A 20,270-nucleotide genomic window follows, 5' to 3' on the forward strand; every position below is an offset into this window, starting at 1 on the left:
TGACAGTGTACATACCCTGGGTAGAGTCATGGCAAGGTGGGTACAGTGTTGATGACAGTGTACATACCCTGGGTAGGGTCATGACAAAGTGGGTACAGTGTTGATGACAGTGTGTACATACCCTGGGTAGGGTCATGGCAAGGTGGGTACAGTGTTGATGACAGTGTACATACCCTGGGTAGAGTCATGGCAAGGTGTGTACATTGTTGATGACAGTGTGTACATACCCTGGGTAGAGTCATGGCAAGGTGTGTACAGTGTTGATGACAGTGTGTACATACCCTGGGTAGAGTCATGGCAAGGTGGGTACAGTGTTGATGACAGTGTGTACATACCCTGGGTAGAGTCATGGCAAGGTGGGTACAGTGTTGATGACAGTGTACATACCCTGGGTTGGACCATGGCAAGGTGTGTACAGTGTTGATGACAGTGTACATACCCTGGGTAGAGTCATGGCAAGGTGGGTACAGTGTTGATGACAGTGTGTACATACCCTGTGTAGAGTCATGGCAAGGTGGGTACAGTGTTGATGACAGTGTACATACCCTGGGTAGGGTCATGGCAAGGTGGGTACAGTGTTGATGACAGTGTACATACCCTGGGTAGGACCATGACAAGGTGTGTACAGTGTTGATGACAGTGTACATACCCTGGGTAGGGTCATGGCAAGGTGGGTACAGTGTTGATGACAGTGTACGTACCCTGGGTAGGGTCATGGCAAGGTGGGTTCAGTGTTGATGACAGCATACATACCCTGAGTAGAGTCATGGCAAGGTGGGTTCAGTGTTGATGACAGTGTACATACCCTGGGTTGGACCATGGCAAGGTGTGTACAGTGTTGATGACAGTGTGTACATACCCTGGGTAGGTCAGTGCATATGTTCATCGATTCATGTGTTAAACAAACATGCACAAAGGAGTGTGTGCACACTCACACATTTTGGGCATATATTTGCACACACACACACACACACACACACACACACACACACACACACACACACACACAGAGGAAAGAATATGATCTTTTAAAGACTGCACCTCACCTGATCAAACAAATTCAATGTATGTACATGTTCTGTGTGTTCAGTGTCCTAAACAAATGTTTCAGAAATGCTCCAGATGAATTGGTTAAAAGATAGTCACTGACAAACATTGAGTGGTGAGGCCACTAAGATAGTCACTGACATTGAGTGGTGAGGCCACTAAGATAGTCACAAACATTGAGTGGTGAGGCCACTAAGATAGTCACTGACATTGAGTGATGAGGCCACTAAGATAGTCACAAACATTGAGTGGTGAGGCCACTAAGATAGTCACTGACATTGAGTGGTGAGGCCACTAAGATAGTCACTGACATTGAGTGGTGAGGCCACTAAGATAGTCACTGACATTGAGTGGTGAGGCCACTAAGATAGTCACAAACATTGAGTGGTGAGGTCACTAAGATAGTCACAAACATTGAGTGGTGAGGTCACTAAGATAGCCACAAACATTGAGTGGTGAGGTCACCAGGATAGGCACTGACAAACATTGAGTGTGAGGCCACTAAGATAGTCACTGACAAACATTGAGTGTGAGGCCACCAAGATAGTCACTGACAAACATTGAGTGGTGAGGCCACTAAGATAGTCACTGACATTGAGTGGTGAGGCCACTAAGATAGTCACTGACATTGAGTGGTGAGGCCACCAAGATAGTCACTGACATTGAGTGGTGAGGTCACCAGGATAGTCACGGACATTGAGTGATGAAGCCACCAAGATAGTCACTGACATTGAGTGGTGAGGCCACTAGGATAGTCACTGACAAACATTGAGTGATGAAGTCACCAGGATAGTCATGGACATTGAGTGGTGAGGTCACCAGGATAGTCACTGACATTGAGTGGTGAGGCCACTAAGATAGTCACTGACAAACATTGAGTGGTGAGGTCACTAATATAGTCACTGACAAACATTGAGTGGTGAGGCCACTAATATAGTCACTGACAAACATTGAGTGGTGAGGCCACTAGGATAGTCACTGACAAACATTGAGTGGTGAGGCCACTAAGATAGTCACTGACAAACATTGAGTGGTGAGGCCACTAATATAGTCACTGACAAACATTGAGTGGTGAGGCCACTAGGATAGTCACTGACAAACATTGAGTGGTGAGGCCACTAGGATAGTCACTGACAAACATTGAGTGGTGAGGCCACTAAGATAGTCACTGACAAACATTGAGTGGTGAGGCCACTAGGATAGTCACTGACAAACATTGAGTGGTGAGGCCACTAAGATAGTCACTGACAAACATTGACTGGTGAGGCCATCAGCCCATACACAGCTGTGCTCTGGGGTCAGGTGGGAGTGGTGGAGATACAGGAAGGCGGGGAGGCAATACCAGTGAACTGTTTGTACATGTAACAATGAACGTACAAGTGGGCTTTTTGTTGTGTTTCTGATTTCCAATAAAGACAAGTGCATAATGTGTGTGTGCTTGAATAAAAGAATAATAGTCAGTTCACTGTCAAAACCTGAATTCTGTTCACAGCATCTGAATAACTAGTTGGGTTGCTGTTGACACATCATTGAAGTATTGAATTCACACTGTGGTTGTTAACATCATTGACTGTGTGTTTGCAGTGTATGTTCGGGTCTGGTGGCAGCTCTTATGGGTACTCCTGCAGATGTGGTGAAGACCCGCATCATGAACCAGCCCACCAAGGACGGGAAGTGAGAGTGACTTAGATCTGTGATCGGTGTTATTTGTATTGTGATTTAGATCTGTGGTTGGTGTTATTTGTATTGTGATTTAGATCTGTGGTTGGTGTTATTTGTATTGTGATTTAGATCTGTGATCGGTGTTATTTGTATTGTGATTTAGATCTGTGATCGGTGTTATTTGTATTGTGATTTAGATCTGTGATCGGTGTTATTTGCATTGTGATTTAGATCTGTGATCGGTGTTATTTGCATTGTGATTTAGATCTGTGGTTGGTGTTATTTGTATTATGATTTAGATCTGTGATCGGTGTTATTTGTATTGTGATTTAGATCTGTGGTTGGTGTTATTTGTATTGTGATTTAGATCTGTGATTGGTGTTATTTGTATTATGATTTAGATCTGTGATTGGTGTTATTTGTATTGTGATTTAGATCTGTGATCGGTGTTATTTGTATTGTGATTTAGATCTGTGGTTGGTGTTATTTGTATTGTGATTTAGATCTGTGATCGGTGTTATTTGCATTGTGATTTAGATCTGTGGTTGGTGTTATTTGTATTGTGATTTAGATCTGTGATCGGTGTTATTAGTATTGTGATTTAGATCTGTGGTTGGTGTTATTTGTATTGTGATTTAGATCTGTGATCGGTGTTATTTGCATTGTGATTTAGATCTGTGATCGGTGTTATTTGCATTGTGATTTAGATCTGTGATCGGTGTTATTTGCATTGTGATTTAGATCTGTGATCGGTGTTATTTGTATTGTGATTTAGATCTGTGGTTGGTGTTATTTGTATTGTGATTTAGATCTGTGATCGGTGTTATTTGTATTGTGATTTAGATCTGTGATTGGTGTTATTTGTATTGTGATTTAGATCTGTGGTTGGTGTTATTTGTATTGTGATTTAGATCTGTGATTGGTGTTATTTGTATTATGATTTAGATCTGTGATTGGTGTTATTTGTATTGTGATTTAGATCTGTGATTGGTGTTATGAATTGTATTGTGATTTAGATCTGTGATTGGTGTTATTTGTATTGTGATTTAGATCTGTGATTGGTGTTATGAATTGTATTGTGATTTAGATCTATGATTGGTGTTATTGGTATTGTGATTTAGTTCCGTGATTGGTGTTATTTGTATTGTGATTTAGTTCTGTGATTGGTGTTATTTGTATTGTGATTTAGTTCTGTGATTGGTGTTATTTGTATTGTGATTTAGATTTGTGATTGGTGTTATGAATTGTATTGTGATTTAGATCTGTGATTGGTGTTATTTGTATTGTGATTTAGTTCTGTGATTGGTGTTATTTGTATTGTGATTTAGTTCTGTGATTGGTGCTATAAACTGTATTGTGATTTAGTTCTGTGATTGGTGTTATTTGTATTGTGATTTAGTTCTGTGATTGGTGGTATAAGTTGTATTGTGATTTAGTTCTGTGATTGGTGGTATAAGCTGTATTGTGATTTAGTTCTGTGATTGGTGCTATAAACTGTATTGTGATTTAGTTCTGTGATTGGTGGTATAAGCTGTATTGTGATTTAGTTCTGTGATTGGTGGTATAAGTTGTATTGTGATTTAGTTCTGTGATTGGTGGTATAAGGTGTATTGTGATTTAGTTCTGTGATTGGTGGTATAAGTTGTATTGTGATTTAGTTCTGTGATTGGTGCTATAAACTGTATTGTGATTTAGTTCTGTGATTGGTGGTATAAGTTGTATTGTGATTTAGTTCTGTGATTGGTGCTGTAAGCTGTATTGTGATTTAGTTCTGTGATTGGTGCTATAAACTGTATTGTGATTTAGTTCTGTGATTGGTGTTATAAGTTGTATTGTGGTTCAGTTCTGTGATTGGTGTGATGTGTTATAAGTTTTATTGTGATTTAGTTCTGTGAATGGTGTTATGTGTTATAAGTTGTATTGTTGTTATTTAGTTCTGTGAATGGTGTTATGTGTTATAAGTTGTATTGTTATTTAGTTCTATGAATGGTGTTATGCGTTATAAGTTGTATTGTGATTCAGTTCTGTGAATGATGTTGTGTTATAGGTTGTATTGTGATTTAGTTCTGTGAATGGTGTTATAAGTTGTATTGTGATTCAGTTCTGGGAATGGTGTTATTTGTTATAATTTGTATTGTTGTGACTCAGTTCTGGGAATCGTGTTATAAGTTGTATTGTTGTTATTCAGTTCTGTCAATGGTATTGTGTTATAAGTTGTATTGCTGTAGTGGTTGTGTTGCAGAGGGTTGCTGTAGTGTGGGTGGTTGTGTTGCAGAGGGTTGCTGTAGTGTGGGTGGTTGTGTTGCAGTGTGGGTGGTTGTGTTGCAGAGGGTTGCTGTAGTGTGGGTGGTTGTGTTGCAGAGGGTTGCTGTAGTGTGGGTGGTTGTGTTGCAGAGGGTTGCTGTAGTGTGGGTGGTTGTGTTGCAGTGTGGGTGGTTGTGTTGCAGAGGGTTGCTGTAGTGTGGGTGGTTGTGTTGCAGAGGGTTGCTGTAGTGTGGGTGGTTGTGTTGCAGTGTGGGTGGTTGTGTTGCAGTGTGGGTGGTTGTGTTGCAGAGGGTTGCTGTAGTGTGGGTGGTTGTGTTGCAGAGGGTTGGTGTAGTGTAGGTGGTTGTGTTGCAGTGTGGGTGGTTGTGTTGCAGTGTGGGTGGTTGTGTTGCAGAGGGTTGCTGTAGTGTGGGTGGTTGTGTTGCAGAGGGTTGCTGTAGTGTGGGTGGTTGTGTTGCAGAGGGTTGCTGTAGTGTGGGTGGTTGTGTTGCAGAGGGTTGCTGTAGTGTGGGTGGTTGTGTTGCAGTGTGGGTGGTTGTGTTGCAGAGGGTTGCTGTAGTGTAGGTGGTTGTGTTGCAGAGGGTTGCTGTAGTGTGGGTGGTTGTGTTGCAGAGGGTTGCTGTAGTGTAGGTGGTTGTGTTGCAGTGTGGGTGGTTGTGTTGCAGTGTGGGTGGTTGTGTTGCAGAGGGTTGCTGTAGTGTGGGTGGTTGTGTTGCAGAGGGTTGCTGTAGTGTAGGTGGTTGTGTTGCAGTGTGGGTGGTTGTGTTGCAGAGGGTTGCTGTAGTGTGGGTGGTTGTGTTGCAGAGGGTTGCTGTAGTGTAGGTGGTTGTGTTGCAGTGTGGGTGGTTGTGTTGCAGTGTGGGTGGTTGTGTTGCAGAGGGTTGCTGTAGTGTAGGTGGTTGTGTTGCAGTGTGGGTGGTTGTGTTGCAGTGTGGGTGGTTGTAGTGTGGGTGGTTGTGTTGCAGTGTGGGTGGTTGTGTTGCAGAGGGTTGCTGTACTCAGGGTCAGTGGACTGCCTGGTGAAGACGGTGAGGAAAGAGGGATTCCTCGCGCTCTACAAGGGGCTGCTCCCCATCTGGGCCAGAATGGTAACTGTCTGCAACTGTCCCACGTCTTTCTTATGTTGATACACCTCCACATACAGCCATCATACATCAGAGTACATCCATACATTTTTCAGGCCCCACAGTTGGTGTTTTATTTTTTCAGGCCCCATGGTAGGTGTTCTGTTGTTGTTTTTTCAGGCCCCATGGTAGGTGTTCTGTTTATTTTTTTCAGGCCCCATGGTAGGTGTTCTGTTGTTTTTTCAGGCCCCATGGTCAGTGTTCTGTTTATTTTTTTCAGGCCCCATGGTAGGTGTTCTGTTTATTTTTTTCAGGCCCCATGGTAGGTGTTCTGTTTATTTTTTTCAGGCCCCATGGTAGGTGTTCTGTTTATTTTTTTCAGGCCCCATGGTAGGTGTTCTGTTTATTTTTTTCAGGCCCCACAGTTGGTGTTTTATTTTTTTCAGGCCCCATGGTAGGTGTTGTTATTTTTTTTCAGGCCCCATGGTAGGTGTTCTGTTGTTGTTTTTTCAGGCCCCATGGTAGGTGTTCTGTTGTTGTTTTTTCAGGCCCCATGGTAGGTGTTCTGTTGTTGTTTTTTCAGGCCCCATGGTAGGTGTTCTGTTGTTGTTTTTTCAGGCCCCATGGTAGGTGTTCTGTTGTTTTTTCAGGTCCCATGGTCGGTGTTCTGTTGTTGTTTTTTCAGGCCCCATGGTAGGTGTTCTGTTGTTTTTTCAGGCCCCATGGTAGGTGTTCTGTTGTTGTTTTTTCAGGCCCCATGGTAGGTGTTCTGTTGTTGTTTTTTCAGGCCCCATGGTAGGTGTTCTGTTGTTGTTTTTTCAGGCCCCATGGTCGGTGTTCTGTTATTTTTTTCAGGCCCCATGGTAGGTGTTCTGTTGTTGTTTTTTCAGGCCCCATGGTAGGTGTTCTGTTGTTTTTTCAGGCCCCATGGTAGGTGTTCTGTTGTTTTTTCAGGCCCCATGGTAGGTGTTCTGTTGTTTTTTCAGGCCCCATGGTAGGTGTTCTGTTTATTTTTTTCAGGCCCCATGGTAGGTGTTCTGTTTATTTTTTTCAGGCCCCATGGTAGGTGTTCTGTTTATTTTTTTCAGGCCCCATGGTAGGTGTTCTGTTTATTTTTTTCAGGCCCCACAGTTGGTGTTTTATTTTTTTCAGGCCCCATGGTAGGTGTTGTTATTTTTTTTCAGGCCCCATGGTAGGTGTTCTGTTGTTGTTTTTTCAGGCCCCATGGTAGGTGTTCTGTTGTTGATTTTTTCAGGCCCCATGGTAGGTGTTCTGTTGTTGTTTTTTCAGGCCCCATGGTAGGTGTTCTGTTGTTTTTTCAGGTCCCATGGTCGGTGTTCTGTTGTTGTTTTTTCAGGCCCCATGGTAGGTGTTCTGTTGTTTTTTCAGGCCCCATGGTAGGTGTTCTGTTGTTGTTTTTTCAGGCCCCATGGTAGGTGTTCTGTTGTTGTTTTTTCAGGCCCCATGGTAGGTGTTCTGTTGTTGTTTTTTCAGGCCCCATGGTCGGTGTTCTGTTTAATTTTTTTCAGGCCCCATGGTAGGTGTTCTGTTGTTGTTTTTTCAGGCCCCATGGTAGGTGTTCTGTTGTTTTTTCAGGCCCCATGGTAGGTGTTCTGTTGTTGTTTTTTCAGGCCCCATGGTCGGTGTTCTGTTATTTTTTTCAGGCCCCATGGACGGTGTTCTGTTGTTTTTTCAGGCCCCATGGTAGGTGTTCTGTTGTTTTTTCAGGCCCCATGGTCGGTGTTCTGTTGTTTTTTCAGGCCCCATGGTAGGTGTTCTGTTGTTTTTTTCAGGCCCCATGGTCGGTGTTCTGTTTATTTTTTTCAGGCCCCATGGTCGTTGGTGTTCTGGTTGTCGTATGAGGAAGTGAGGAAACTAACAGGAACATCGTCCTTTTGATGACTTCAAGTTTGTTGCCCTTTTTCTTTTTTTTTCTTTTGTAATAAACATTTTACTAATTTTGTTTATTATTTTATTTCATGTTACTGTTTCCTTCAAAACTAATGCAGGCTCTTGAACCAGACAGCACATTATGCACAAGCATATTTTAAAAGCACTGTCTTAAAACTTCTATTGTTGATATTGACTTTGTTGTACTGATGCTCACAAGTGCTATTGATCTACCTATAGCTTTTGTTCCAAATTTATTGGTCAAGGGGAAATCAAGCGACATTAAACCTACACGGTGTGAGGGATGATATTCTTTTTCACTAATCCACCCCTAAGTAAATGATTGAATATGGCATAAATGTAAAAGAGGAGACTTTTGTTGCCACAGAGAGCATTCGGTCATCAGGCACACTGCAGACCTCAAAGAGCCATGTCTACATACGCTGTAGTACACGTTTTCTGAAGTGCAGTACACGTTTTCTGAAGTATCTGTGCCATAGCTGCATTATTTAAGGGGCATCATTTATGTTGGGGAGTGTGTTCCAGTCAGACTTCTACTTTACATGGACATGTATGTTGTGTCCTGATAAGCTGGTTATAATTTTGAGAAAAAAAGTTAAGAGGAATGAACGGAACTGTTTGACTTGTCTTTTTTTTCTAGTAGTCATTTTCAAGGGAAAGCTTAAGAAAGTAATTGAAACCTAGTTGCAGTGAACATCAGTTTACAAGTGTTTATCATGAACCACTACTAGTAACTGAAACCTAGTAGCAATAAAGATCAGTTGACAAGTGTTGTTTATCATGAACCACTACTAGTAACTGAAACCTAGTAGCAATAAAGATCAGTTGACAAGTGTTGTTTATCATGAACCACTACTAGTAACTGAAACCTAGTAGCAATAAAGATCAGTTGACAAGTGTTTATCATGAACCACTACTAGTAACTGAAACCTAGTAGCAATAAAGATCAGTTGACAAGTGTTGTTTATCATGAACCACTACTAGTAACTGAAACCTAGTAGCAATAAAGATCAGTTGACAAGTGTTTATCATGAACCACTACTAGTAACTGAAACCTAGTAGCAATAAAGATCAGTTGACAAGTGTTGTTTATCATGAACCACTACTAGTAACTGAAACCTAGTAGCAATAAAGATCAGTTGACAAGTGTTGTTTATCATGAACCACTACTAGTAACTGAAACCTAGTAGCAATAAAGATCAGTTGACAAGTGTTTATCATGAACCACTACTAGTAACTGAAACCTAGTAGCAATAAAGATCAGTTGACAAGTGTTGTTTATCATGAACCACTACTAGTAACTGAAACCTAGTAGCAATAAAGATCAGTTGACAAGTGTTGTTTATCATGAACCACTACTAGTAACTGAAACCTAGTAGCAATAAAGATCAGTTGACAAGTGTTGTTTAACATGAACCACTACTAGTAATTGAAACCTAGTAGCAATGAACATCAATTGACAAGTGTTGTTTATCATGAACCATTACTTCAGTGTATTGGGCACTTGTAACATTAACCTTTCCCCTACGTCGTGGGTGTGCTCACACCCACACACATGGTTTTTTCTCAGTAACGCAAGTAATTTTGAAGCCAATTCTAATGAATTTCATGACTTTGTTTATAATGTATCATACTACATATCAATTGAAAATTGTTTTGTTTTATTCATTAACAAAGAAAAAATGTATAAACGTCCCAGTACATCGTGGGTGTGCACACACCGATACTCTCAAAGAATGAATTTTGTGCAATGCACGTCATGGGTGTGAAGCCTCCTGTACTTGCCAAGAACAGCCTTGTGCGCTACAGATTGTTTATGTGACGTCACTCGTGCCTGCTAGAGAGGTGTTGGTTTGAAAATTCTTCTTGCCCACTGTTTGGATTTGGTGCCACTGAGATCGGGCCTTTTGTCTGTTGTGCATCATATCCTGGTTCAAGTCTGCGGTTTTACTTTGAAGTAACTAATTTCAAAAATGGATATTTACTGTACTATAAAATAACTGATTTAAATACAATTTTGAATGAATTGTTTTTCTTGTAAAAAAAAAAAAAAAAAAAAAAAATCATCAGAACCAATTGGTACCTATTTTCATCTGGTTGGAAAAGCCTTTTTTGGGAACTAGATAATTATCATTTATGTCTGAAATCCTGCCTATGAAAAAAAAATAAAGGGGGGTGTGGAAGAGCCAAGAATGCCGACATGTTGGTCAAGGGAAAGGGGACTGGTACCAGTGCTGCCCGCATCAGTTGAACTCCATACAGTAAACACACCATGCTGGTGTCTGTCATCGCTTCATGCGACGAGGGAGGAGGGGAGGAGAAAAGAAGGGGAAGGGCTTGAAAGAATCACTTGCACTTGTCAGCACTTTCTGATCGCATATGGAATGGACACACGTGCGTTTGTGTGTGGAGGACGGGGTGTATGTGTATGCACATAAACTCACAAAAGAAAGAACAGTATTTCCTTTTAGCCTATACTGATGATCCGATACAAAACCCCAAAAAACATTTCTGTTCATAAATCTAATGGATATGCTTTTGTACTTCGTCTATAGATCCCTGAAGGAAACATCAAGCTACAGCCACCAAATGTATCACTGCATCATCAGTTGACGTAATTTATCACTCACACACAGAGCATTAGTCAAATGTTGTTTTCGTTCCATAGTTGACAAAGTGTGGCCCGACAGGGACAGAAATCATGCGCATGTGTGCATCACTCAGTGTTTGTAATTGTGTGTATATGTGCATGGGCGGCGCATGTGTCTGTGTCAGGTGGGGGTGTCTATGTACACAAGTATATCAGTGTGTGTGTGTGTGTTGCGGCCATGAGAACATCGGTACGCTCCAAAGGGCGGGAATGAATCACTGTTCGTTGTTTATAAAAAGAGTTTGCTTCGGGGTTTTTTTTGGTTTTTTTAATTCAAAACATGCTGGATTTCACCGAAACAACTCGGAATTGACTCAGTCAGATATAATACATAATGTTTGGCACAAGAGAGCTGCCATCAACACATAGAGAACAGGTCAGACTGAAACGGGCCTTTAATTATCTGTCGCAGAGACAGACAAAGAGTGTGGCTATGGGTTACTGTACACCTACGACGTACGGCAGTGGATTAGTTTCTACATAGAATCCATGGGTTGTTGTGCACCCACGACGTACCGGAAGGGGTTAGTTCCTATAATACAGAAACCATGGGTTGTTGTGCACCCATGACGTACTGGAAGGGGTTAGTTCCTATAATACAGAAACCATGGGTTGTTGTGCACCCACGACGTACCGGAAGGGGTTAGTTCCTATAATACAGAAACCATGGGTTGTTGTGCACCCACGACGTACTGGAAGGGGTTAGTTCCTATAATACAGAAACCATGGGTTGTTGTGCACCCATGACGTACTGGAAGGGGTTAGTTCCCATAATACAGAAACCATGGGTTGTTGTGCACCCACGACGTACCGGAAGGGGTTAGTTCCTATAATACAGAAACCATGGGTTGTTGTGCACCCACGACGTACCGGAAGGGGTTAGTTCCTATAATACAGAAACCATGGGTTGTTGTGCACCCATGACGTACTGGAAGGGGTTAGTTCCTATAATACAGAAACCATGGGTTGTTGTGCACCCACGACGTACCGGAAGGGGTTAGTTGTGCACCCACGACGTACCGGAAGGGGTTAGTTCCTATAATACAGAAACCATGGGTTGTTGTGCACCCATGACGTACTGGAAGGGGTTAGTTCCTATAATACAGAAACCATGGGTTGTTGTGCACCCATGACGTACTGGAAGGGGTTAGTTCCTATAATACAGAAACCATGGGTTGTTGTGCACCCACGACGTACGGCAAGGACTTATTCCTTCGTAGAAACCATGGGCATAAAGTTTAGGCGATGTACAGGAAAGGTTAAGTAACTGTTTAGTGTTGACAAAGTAATATAAGCTGTATGTACTTTGTAATCAGAAATTTTAGAGTATTTGTTGCATGTAATCTGTTTCATCTTGTTGACAATGTTAAATGCAGCAATATTTGAATCAAGATTTATGTATATTTTGCATATGTAAGACTGCGATCAACATACCTTGGGTGAAAATATTGATCAATAGATCAGGATATTTTGACTACATTCATGTTGGTTTGCTTTGCATCAAGTGTGCAAGATTGTGAATGTTGAAAAAAAAAATGTGGCTTTTATCGGATGTAATGTGCATGATCAGTTTTGTTGTTGTGATGAAATGGAGAAAAGCATTATCATCATAACAAGGCTGTATAGAGTGCCAGGACAAACAGGCAAGGAATCAAAATGCCTATTAACGCAATGACACCAATCATGAACATGTTTGAACTCGTCAGTAGCTAATGTGCCTCAGACATGGAGCATAAAGCAGCATGTTGTTCACGTTGTTCTGTTAAACACCCTGTGTGGCAGGCTGGCTAAAAGCAGCAAAGATACATGAATTTGTCGCAGCAGACTTTCTTAGTTCAGAAATTAGTAGGATATATGTTACTGGTGTGAGTTTGTTGCAGTGTTACTGGATCATAGACAATAGAATACATGATTCACTGGTGTCAGTCATTTGTTCCAGTGTTACTGGATCATAGACAATAGAATACATGATTCACTGGTGACAGTCATTTGTTCCAGTGTTACTGGATCATAGACAATAGACTACATGATTCACTGGTGTCAGTCATTTGTTCCAGTGTTACTGGATCATAGACAATAGACTACATGATTCACTGGTGTCAGTCATTTGTTGCAGTGTTATGTCCTGTTCCCATGGATGCATGTTGAACTTCTGTGAAATAATCCACATCTTTATTGGCCAAAAGCGTTAACAATCATAGTCAGCTGATCATTTTGAATGGTTGTATGTGAACAATGTGTAAGATTTCTTGTCAGTATGTGGACCGATGTTATTTTATCAGTGAATGCTGAAATCATATGGATAAAAATAAAGATTCACTGACAAAAGTTTGGATCTATATGTCTCAAACTATAAACTGTAGTATTGTTTTTTTCATTATAATTTTTTACACATTTATAGTCCATACTGAAACTGCATTATAGCTTTCACATTCCATAAAAACAAAATGTAATAAAAGTACAAACTGATGCAACAGCTGACCAGTTCACACAGAGGAAGACAAGTTACACACTTTATTTCATTCAATCCAGTCACTCATCCAATTCATGTTATACAAGACAGAATTTAGTGCAAAGCCTTTATTTACTGTCAAACATAGGGGGATCCATGTTCACTGCAACAGAAACAAACATAACTTCAATGGATAAAGATACAGTACTTAATTTGATATCAAAATACAAAGCATCAGCATTTCATTAGCTGCCAACGAATGTTTTCCAGATGCATGCAAACATAGAAGGGTTGTGGGGGGGCCCCAAAAACGGAAGATCCTAAAGGGACACTATTGTAGTATTGTACACTTCAATTTTCAAATTGTGCACAACCACCAGTCCGCTCACACACCTTACAACAACAGCTTGCTATTCCTTCTGCTTTAGTATGTAACCATGCTATCTCATTGCTACAATACCATAACCACTCCCATTGCTATAATACCATAACCACTCCCACCCTCCTTGCTATAATACCACCACCACTTCCATCCCCCTTGCTATAATACCATATCCACTTTCATCCCTCTTGTTATTATACCATAACCACTCCCATCCCCTTGCTATAATACCATATCCACTTTCATCCCTCTTGCTATACCATAACCACTCCCATTCCCATAATACCACCACTCCCATCCCCCTTGCTGTAATACTACAACCACTACCCCATCTTGCAGAGAGCTATAGGGTAGGTATGCCTAACTGCGAACAATCCAGTTGAAGCAACCAGCTCAAAGTGTGTACTGTAAAGATAACATATATAATAGTCAAATGTCTTGGGTTTTTTTTAAGGCTTTCTCAGACTGGTGCACCAGGAAAGTTCATCTGTTCATTCTTTTCAACATTTTGTCGACGTTTGAAATAAAAGGGGTGCCTGAGGGTAAATGCAAATGGGCAAGTCTAATTGCGAACAATGGCTTAGGGTACTGTAGCAGGTCTTTAACTCATTCAAAATATTACTGGAACATTGTACCAGACTGTATTGTTGGTTTTAATCACACATGTACATAAACATTTAAACACACACACACCACACCCTCTTTTGAGAGTGCTCAGTAACTTTACAGCATGGATCACAGACAGACATGTCAAAATATCCTATTGTCCAACTGCAAACGACACTGTCAAAACTGACATTCTATCTGTCACTAACATGCTTTCTTAAATTCTCCCAGCACTGGTAATGCGCTTTCAACGTATCCGACCAAACCAACATTAACCTTTGTCAAAGTTAGTCCTACAACTTGCTTCCCTTCATTTTAGGATTTTGAGAGCATGTTTGTAACCTTGGTTGGCAGTGGTGCACAAAGAGAAGAAAGAGCACGAAATAGCCAGAAATAGCTGATGTTTGACTGCTTTTTGGAAATGGATATTCATTAAGATATTAGAAAGAGGTTCATGCAGAGTAAGTTGTGAAATGCAACCGTTGAGAATGCTTTGAAGTGGGGTGGTATACGAATTGTTCGCAATTACATGCTATTCACAATTACCCACACCTACCTTAATCACTCCCACCCATTCCTCTTGCTATGATACAATAACAATTCCCATTGCTATAATACTGTAACCACTCCCACATCCTGCAGAAAGCTATCACTCCTATCCATTCCCCTAACTATAATTACTCCCATTCCCCTTGCTATATTACATAACCACTCCTACATCTTCCAGAAACAGCTTGTACATTCCCTGGCTATACAACAGTATATAATACAAGGTGGTATTTTTTCCTTAAGCTGAACCCTGCACCTTTTATAAACAAAAGCAGCCTACAAGTGGACAAAACTAATAACAGAAAAAGCACAAGTTGTAAAGAGATCAAGGTGTCAGCTTACCTTCTTGTCTTTGCCGGATCCCACCTTGGCCTTTGCCGTTCCCCTCACTTTCTTCTGCCTGTTCTTTCTCTCCTTGCGCTGTTTTCTGCCCGCCTTCTTCAACTCCAGCAGTCCGTGCTGTCACCACACACATACACACATGGTCAACATCATCTCTGATGGACATTAGTCAGTGCTGTCACCACACACATGCACACATGGTCAACATCTCTGATGAACATTACAGTCAGTGCTGTCACCACACACATGCACACATGGTCAACATCTCTGATGAACATTACAGTCAGTGCTGTCACCACACACATGCACACACATGGTCAACATCTCTGATGAACATTACAGTCAGTGCTGTCACCACACACACGGTCAACATCTGATGGACATCAACAGTCAGTGCTGTCACCACACACATGGTCAACATCTCTGATGGACATTACAGTCAGTGCTGTCACCACACACACGGTCAACATCTGATGGACATCAACAGTCAGTACTGTCACCACACACGGTCAACATCTGATGGACATCAACAGTCAGTACTGTCACCACACACACGGTCAACATCTCTGATGGACATTACAGTCAGTACTGTCACCACACACACACGCACGGTCAACATCTGATGGACATCAACAGTCAGTGCTGTCACCACACACATACATACACAAACATGGTCAAGGCCTCCAATGGACGTCAACAGTGAGAGGGTTAACCTAAGCGTCCACATACCCTGGCCTGTCTGTACTTGGGTTCAAAGCGCTTGGCGTTTTCCAGGGTGTCATAGATCAGACCGAAGCCGGTCGTCTTGCCACCGCCAAACTGTGTGCGGAATCCAAAACAAAAGATCACGTCAGGCGTCGTCTTGTACATGCGGGCCAGCTTTTCTCGGATCTCCGTCTTGGGCACTGTGGCCCTTCCAGGGTGCAGCACATCCACAACCTGAACACAGACATCATCATCAGTACATCCACAACCTGAACACAGACATCACTACATCACCATCATCAGTACAGCCACAACCTGAACACAGACATCATTACATCCACAACCTGAACACAGACATTACATCTACAACCTGAACACAGACATCATTACATCTACAACCTAAACACAGACATCATCAGTACATCCACAACCTGAGCATAGACATCAGTACATCTACAACCTGAAAACAGACATCAGCAGCACATCCACAAAATGAAAAAGGGTGATGTTCCACTGCAATGATGTGCTCAACCTGGCTCCACCTGGGGAGAGGTGCCCAAGTTTCACAGGGAGAAATGTGTTATTCGAAAGAGTAATAATATAATAGGAATTCAGGGTGAAGTGTGTACTTACCATCTGCTTTCTGTTAAGCAGTCGGTTGGTCAGGAACTTTCTTGTTCGGATTGTTGATGCTGGGTCACTCTGAAACAATATGCAGACAATAAGCATCTAGAAATAACGAGAATAAAATTGACCTGCCCAGGACCAGGTTTGAGGGGGTATAATAAGCCATATAAAATAGCAGTACCCCCCCCCCCCCCCCTCCACATCAATGACAATTCCATACATTATTTAACTTATGGTTGATAGTTAAGTTTGATGGTTAAAAATTGGGGAGTTTGTATTATATTCCTAGTTCGGTTAAATATACTTACCATATCAAACTGATGCAAAACTGGCCTACTAGTTGGCCAAATAAAACCACCTCTTAAAAGGTGGAAACACGTTATTTTAAAAAGGCGGGTGGGTGGAAAGTAAACATCACAAACAGCAATAGGTAATACATCCTACATTATAGTGGTAGACTAGTATATGTGGAAAAGTGATGTCACTGCCTTAAAATATCACTTTTAAACTTATTTCCAATCGTTTCACCATTATACAAAATAATTTTTAAAATGTATTAAAAAATTATTTTTTTTAAAAGGCAGAAAATGGAATTTGACCCTGGTCTTTTCAGCTCATTGAAACACACAACAAATGCATTCCGCATTACCTCCATTCAATGTCCTTTGTTTTAGATGTTGAAGAAAAAGACCTCTAGCATTATTTCTGTAACTGGCTATAACGTAAGTAATGTTTCATCATCTGATAAATGTTACAGTGAGTGGGGGCAGAGAAACGACAGGAGAAGTTTCACTGGACATTAGCACCCCATCAAAACACCACTTGGGCTGCAACACTGGTATTCGCCCTCACGCAAGAATGCTGCTTTTTAATTAAAACCAATTTTGATGAGCAAATATTTCGATGAACTGTATCTTTCACAGCCCCAGCATACGTATGCTGCAACAAGGGACTTACAAAAAATATTCACATCTACTTCAGTCCCTGTGCTATTCATGCGACATGGGCTATCGTCATACCGTGAGGCGAAATGGCATAGTTTTTAAAACTTGTCTGCGACGAGCATTAAAAAACTGACACCAAATTTGATATGACTGACTAATACATAATATAAAAGAATTAAGTAAATTCGAAAATTTTAATTTCTATTAGCAGATTAATAAAGATTTCAACAGAACACAAACGCACCATGATTGCAGATGAGCCTCTGACAGGAAAAGGAAGTTCAAATTCAAGTAACAGCTACGCAGAAACCGGATGTGACAAGAAACTGAAAGTAGGTTTACAATGAGGAATCTTGGGAATCGAGGTTTCTTAAAATAAACAATCGAATTACATGTTAGCTTGTCCGCCGATTTTATTTTCCGCACATTTCGAGCTACCTATGTTTGACATTTTTTAGAAACAAAATTCCGTCCATGCATGTTCCGACCTGTGGGGAAACTCCGTGTGGAGGAAGAGGCGATAACTCTGTGTAAATTACAGGTGACACCGCCACAAGCGTAAGTTAGTGTTGGTGACAGACGTCACTTCGGACACAGTTGATTTCCCGGATTCGTTCATGGAACTTCTGTCACAGCGCTGTGGCAATCCCTGTGCATATGATCAGGGTGGTTTGCTCCAAATACAGCTGCTGTCATCAGTACAACCTCATATGTAAAAGATTTCTTGGCAATATATTACACGTTGGGCAGCGAATACACAGTGCAGGCGGTTTGTTGTGTGTATTTACTATGTTTGTAGATTGTAGATCAGTTACGTTGTGACTACGACAGGTATCTGTGTGTGTGTATGTGTGTGTGTGTGTGTGTGTGTGTGTGTGTATTTTACAGAGAGCAAGACAGAAAGCGTTTGTGAAAGAGTTAGCAGTTTTTGTGATCATACATTACAAATCTCTAATAAGTGTAATTAAATATAATTTATATTTTTACAATTCAGCTGATAGTATGAACAAAAGTGAGTAAAAAAAATACATTAATTGAATACTTAGGTTTTAAAAAGGCCATCATTTTAAATGTAATTTTGTGAGTCTACATATGTATCAAATATCAAAATGGTAAATTATAATGACTAGATAGTAGCCAAAAATATTCAAAGGTAGTTTATCAACAAGTATCAAATACCACTCACCCTGTATGGTAGATTAACATACTCTTTATAGCAGATGTCTGAACAACAAAGACCCAGGTTACTGGTGAGGCCTTCTTGAGAGCCTACCAGTTGTTACAGGATTGAAAGAGATTAACGACTTTCTGAAAAGAAGAATTAAGCTGTGAACTAAGTGTGAAGTAATCATGAACTAGATGAAGGTGTCTACCTGAAGAAAGAAGGAAAAGCTGCGGGAATAAAATAGGCACATACACAACCATGTGTACACAGACACACACAGCACCTGCACAAATTTGCAGTCTCATACACATCCAGTTCCAAGCCCTACCCTCCACAGACACACATAAGATAAGATAAGATAAGAATAACTTTATTATCTCCAACTGGAGAAATTTGGTCAGGTGCATTATCACAACATAGACAAGTAAACAACATGGTGACCATAACTGTAAAAGCCAACAACAGCCCCTACAAATATTACGAAGATACAAATGTAAAAAATATCACATACATCGTTTCATACATACATCCACACACTGCAGGTAATAACTAGTATTGTTAATGTAAAAACAGAAAGAATTAAGAAACATTATTTGAATATAATTATAAACATAGCCTACTATACTACACATTGATTATAATAGACAGATAAGATAAGAATAAAGATGAATTGCGGAAAACCACAACCAGATAATCAGCACACACCCGCACCGCACGCCCCCCCCCCTCCCCCCACCACTCACCCCACACACGCGGATAACTTGATTAAACAAGAGTAATAAACATATGTTCTCAAATAAAAGCATTTCACATATTCGCTTTTAAAAACATTGCAATTAATTATTACATCGCAATTATTAAATTATTACATGCAGACCCCACCCATCACACACACACACACACACTCTCTCTCTCTCTCTCTCTCTCTCTCTCTCTTATGTGCATTCAACTGAAATACAAGCTATAAGGTTTCATGTGGTAAACTTGTGAATGTAGACAAAGACAAATGATTCATAGAGTGCTAAAACACACACAGATTATGTACACACAGATCTATACATCTACATGATTCATACAATGGTCATACACATATACACATGTGCAAATGCTACAAATACACAGAGCACCTTCATATATTTGCACAGCTATGCACACACATCCATTCCCACTGCATATACTTGCACAGTTAGTGAGTTGCATTCAAACATCTATCCCCACTGCATATAATGCACAGCTACACTCATACATTCATCCCCATTACACATAATGCACAGCTACACTCATACATTCATCCCCACTACATATAATGCACAGCTACACTCATACATTCATCCCCATTACACAATGCACAACTACACTCATACATCTATCCCCACTGCACATAATGCACAGCTACACTCATACATTCATCCCCACTGCACATAATGCACAGCTACACTCACACATCCATCCCCATTACATATAATGCACAACTGCACTCACACATCCATCCCCACTGCACATAATGCACCGCTACTCTCACACATCTTTCCCACTGCATATAAATTTTATAATGCACAACTACACTCACACATGCATCCCCGCTGCATATAATGCACAGCTACACTCACACATACATCTATCCCCATAGCAGAAATGTACAGCTATATTCACATACATCTCCACTGCATATAATGCACAGCTACACTCGCACATATATCCCACATACTTGCAGGCACACACCACAAGGTTACTTTTAACAGATCAATAAAAAGTGGTGGGGAAGGGAGGAGGGTAGATGGCTGATCAAAGCATGATAAACCCTGTCCAAATCTACACTTACAGTGAACACACACACACGCACGCGCATCCATAACATATCCTGGAACATCTGGTCATGAGAACACATTGCTCGTTAAC

General features: G+C 41.0%; 3 protein-coding genes across 7 annotated transcripts in view; 2 read left to right on the forward strand and 1 right to left on the reverse strand.

Annotated features, from left to right (window-relative positions):
- LOC143293091 (mitochondrial uncoupling protein 4-like) overlaps positions 1–12,932 on the forward strand; it is a 46,684-nt gene extending 33,752 nt beyond the window's left edge. The window contains exons 8-11 of one of the 2 annotated variants that reach the window (XM_076603999.1): positions 2,632–2,721; positions 5,960–6,062; positions 7,866–7,946; positions 8,317–12,932. In XM_076603999.1, coding sequence (XP_076460114.1) covers positions 2,632–2,721; positions 5,960–6,062; positions 7,866–7,937 — 265 coding nt within the window. In that variant the 3' untranslated portion in view covers positions 7,938–7,946; positions 8,317–12,932. Of the gene's footprint in view, positions 1–2,631; positions 2,722–5,959; positions 6,063–7,865 lie in introns of both variants that reach the window. The other variant, XM_076603998.1, reaches the window with a different exon arrangement.
- A 232-nt stretch (positions 12,933–13,164) lies between these two features.
- On the reverse strand, positions 13,165–17,525 carry LOC143293092 (small ribosomal subunit protein eS24-like). The gene is made up of 5 exons (XM_076604000.1): positions 17,451–17,525; positions 16,269–16,337; positions 15,660–15,869; positions 14,931–15,047; positions 13,165–13,214 (listed from the first exon to the last, which is right to left on the reverse strand). The coding sequence occupies exons 1-5, from the start codon at positions 17,451–17,453 to the stop codon at positions 13,212–13,214; spliced, it is 402 nt and encodes a 133-aa protein (XP_076460115.1). The 5' UTR covers positions 17,454–17,525; the 3' UTR covers positions 13,165–13,211.
- Positions 17,526–17,655: 130 nt separating this feature from the next.
- LOC143293090 (poly(ADP-ribose) glycohydrolase-like) overlaps positions 17,656–20,270 on the forward strand; it is a 49,354-nt gene continuing 46,739 nt past the window's right edge. Inside the window, exon 1 of one of the 4 annotated variants that reach the window (XM_076603993.1) lies at positions 17,656–17,975. In XM_076603993.1, the coding sequence (XP_076460108.1) occupies positions 17,864–17,975 (112 nt within the window). In that variant the 5' untranslated portion in view covers positions 17,656–17,863. Of the gene's footprint in view, positions 17,983–20,270 lie in introns of all 4 variants that reach the window. The other 3 variants (XM_076603994.1, XM_076603996.1, XM_076603995.1) reach the window with 3 other exon arrangements.

This window comes from Babylonia areolata, chromosome 18, assembly GCF_041734735.1.
Source record: "Babylonia areolata isolate BAREFJ2019XMU chromosome 18, ASM4173473v1, whole genome shotgun sequence".
Classification (NCBI taxonomy): Eukaryota; Metazoa; Mollusca; class Gastropoda; order Neogastropoda; family Buccinidae; genus Babylonia; species Babylonia areolata.

Coding starts and splice junctions, on each gene's coding strand:
- LOC143293092 (XM_076604000.1), bottom strand. Junction 15,870..16,268: donor TGCTTAACAGAAAGCAGATG/GTAAGTACACAC, acceptor GTCTGTGTTCAG/GTTGTGGATGTGCTGCACCC. Junction 15,048..15,659: donor CCAAGTACAGACAGGCCAGG/GTATGTGGACGC, acceptor GTGTGGTGACAG/CACGGACTGCTGGAGTTGAA.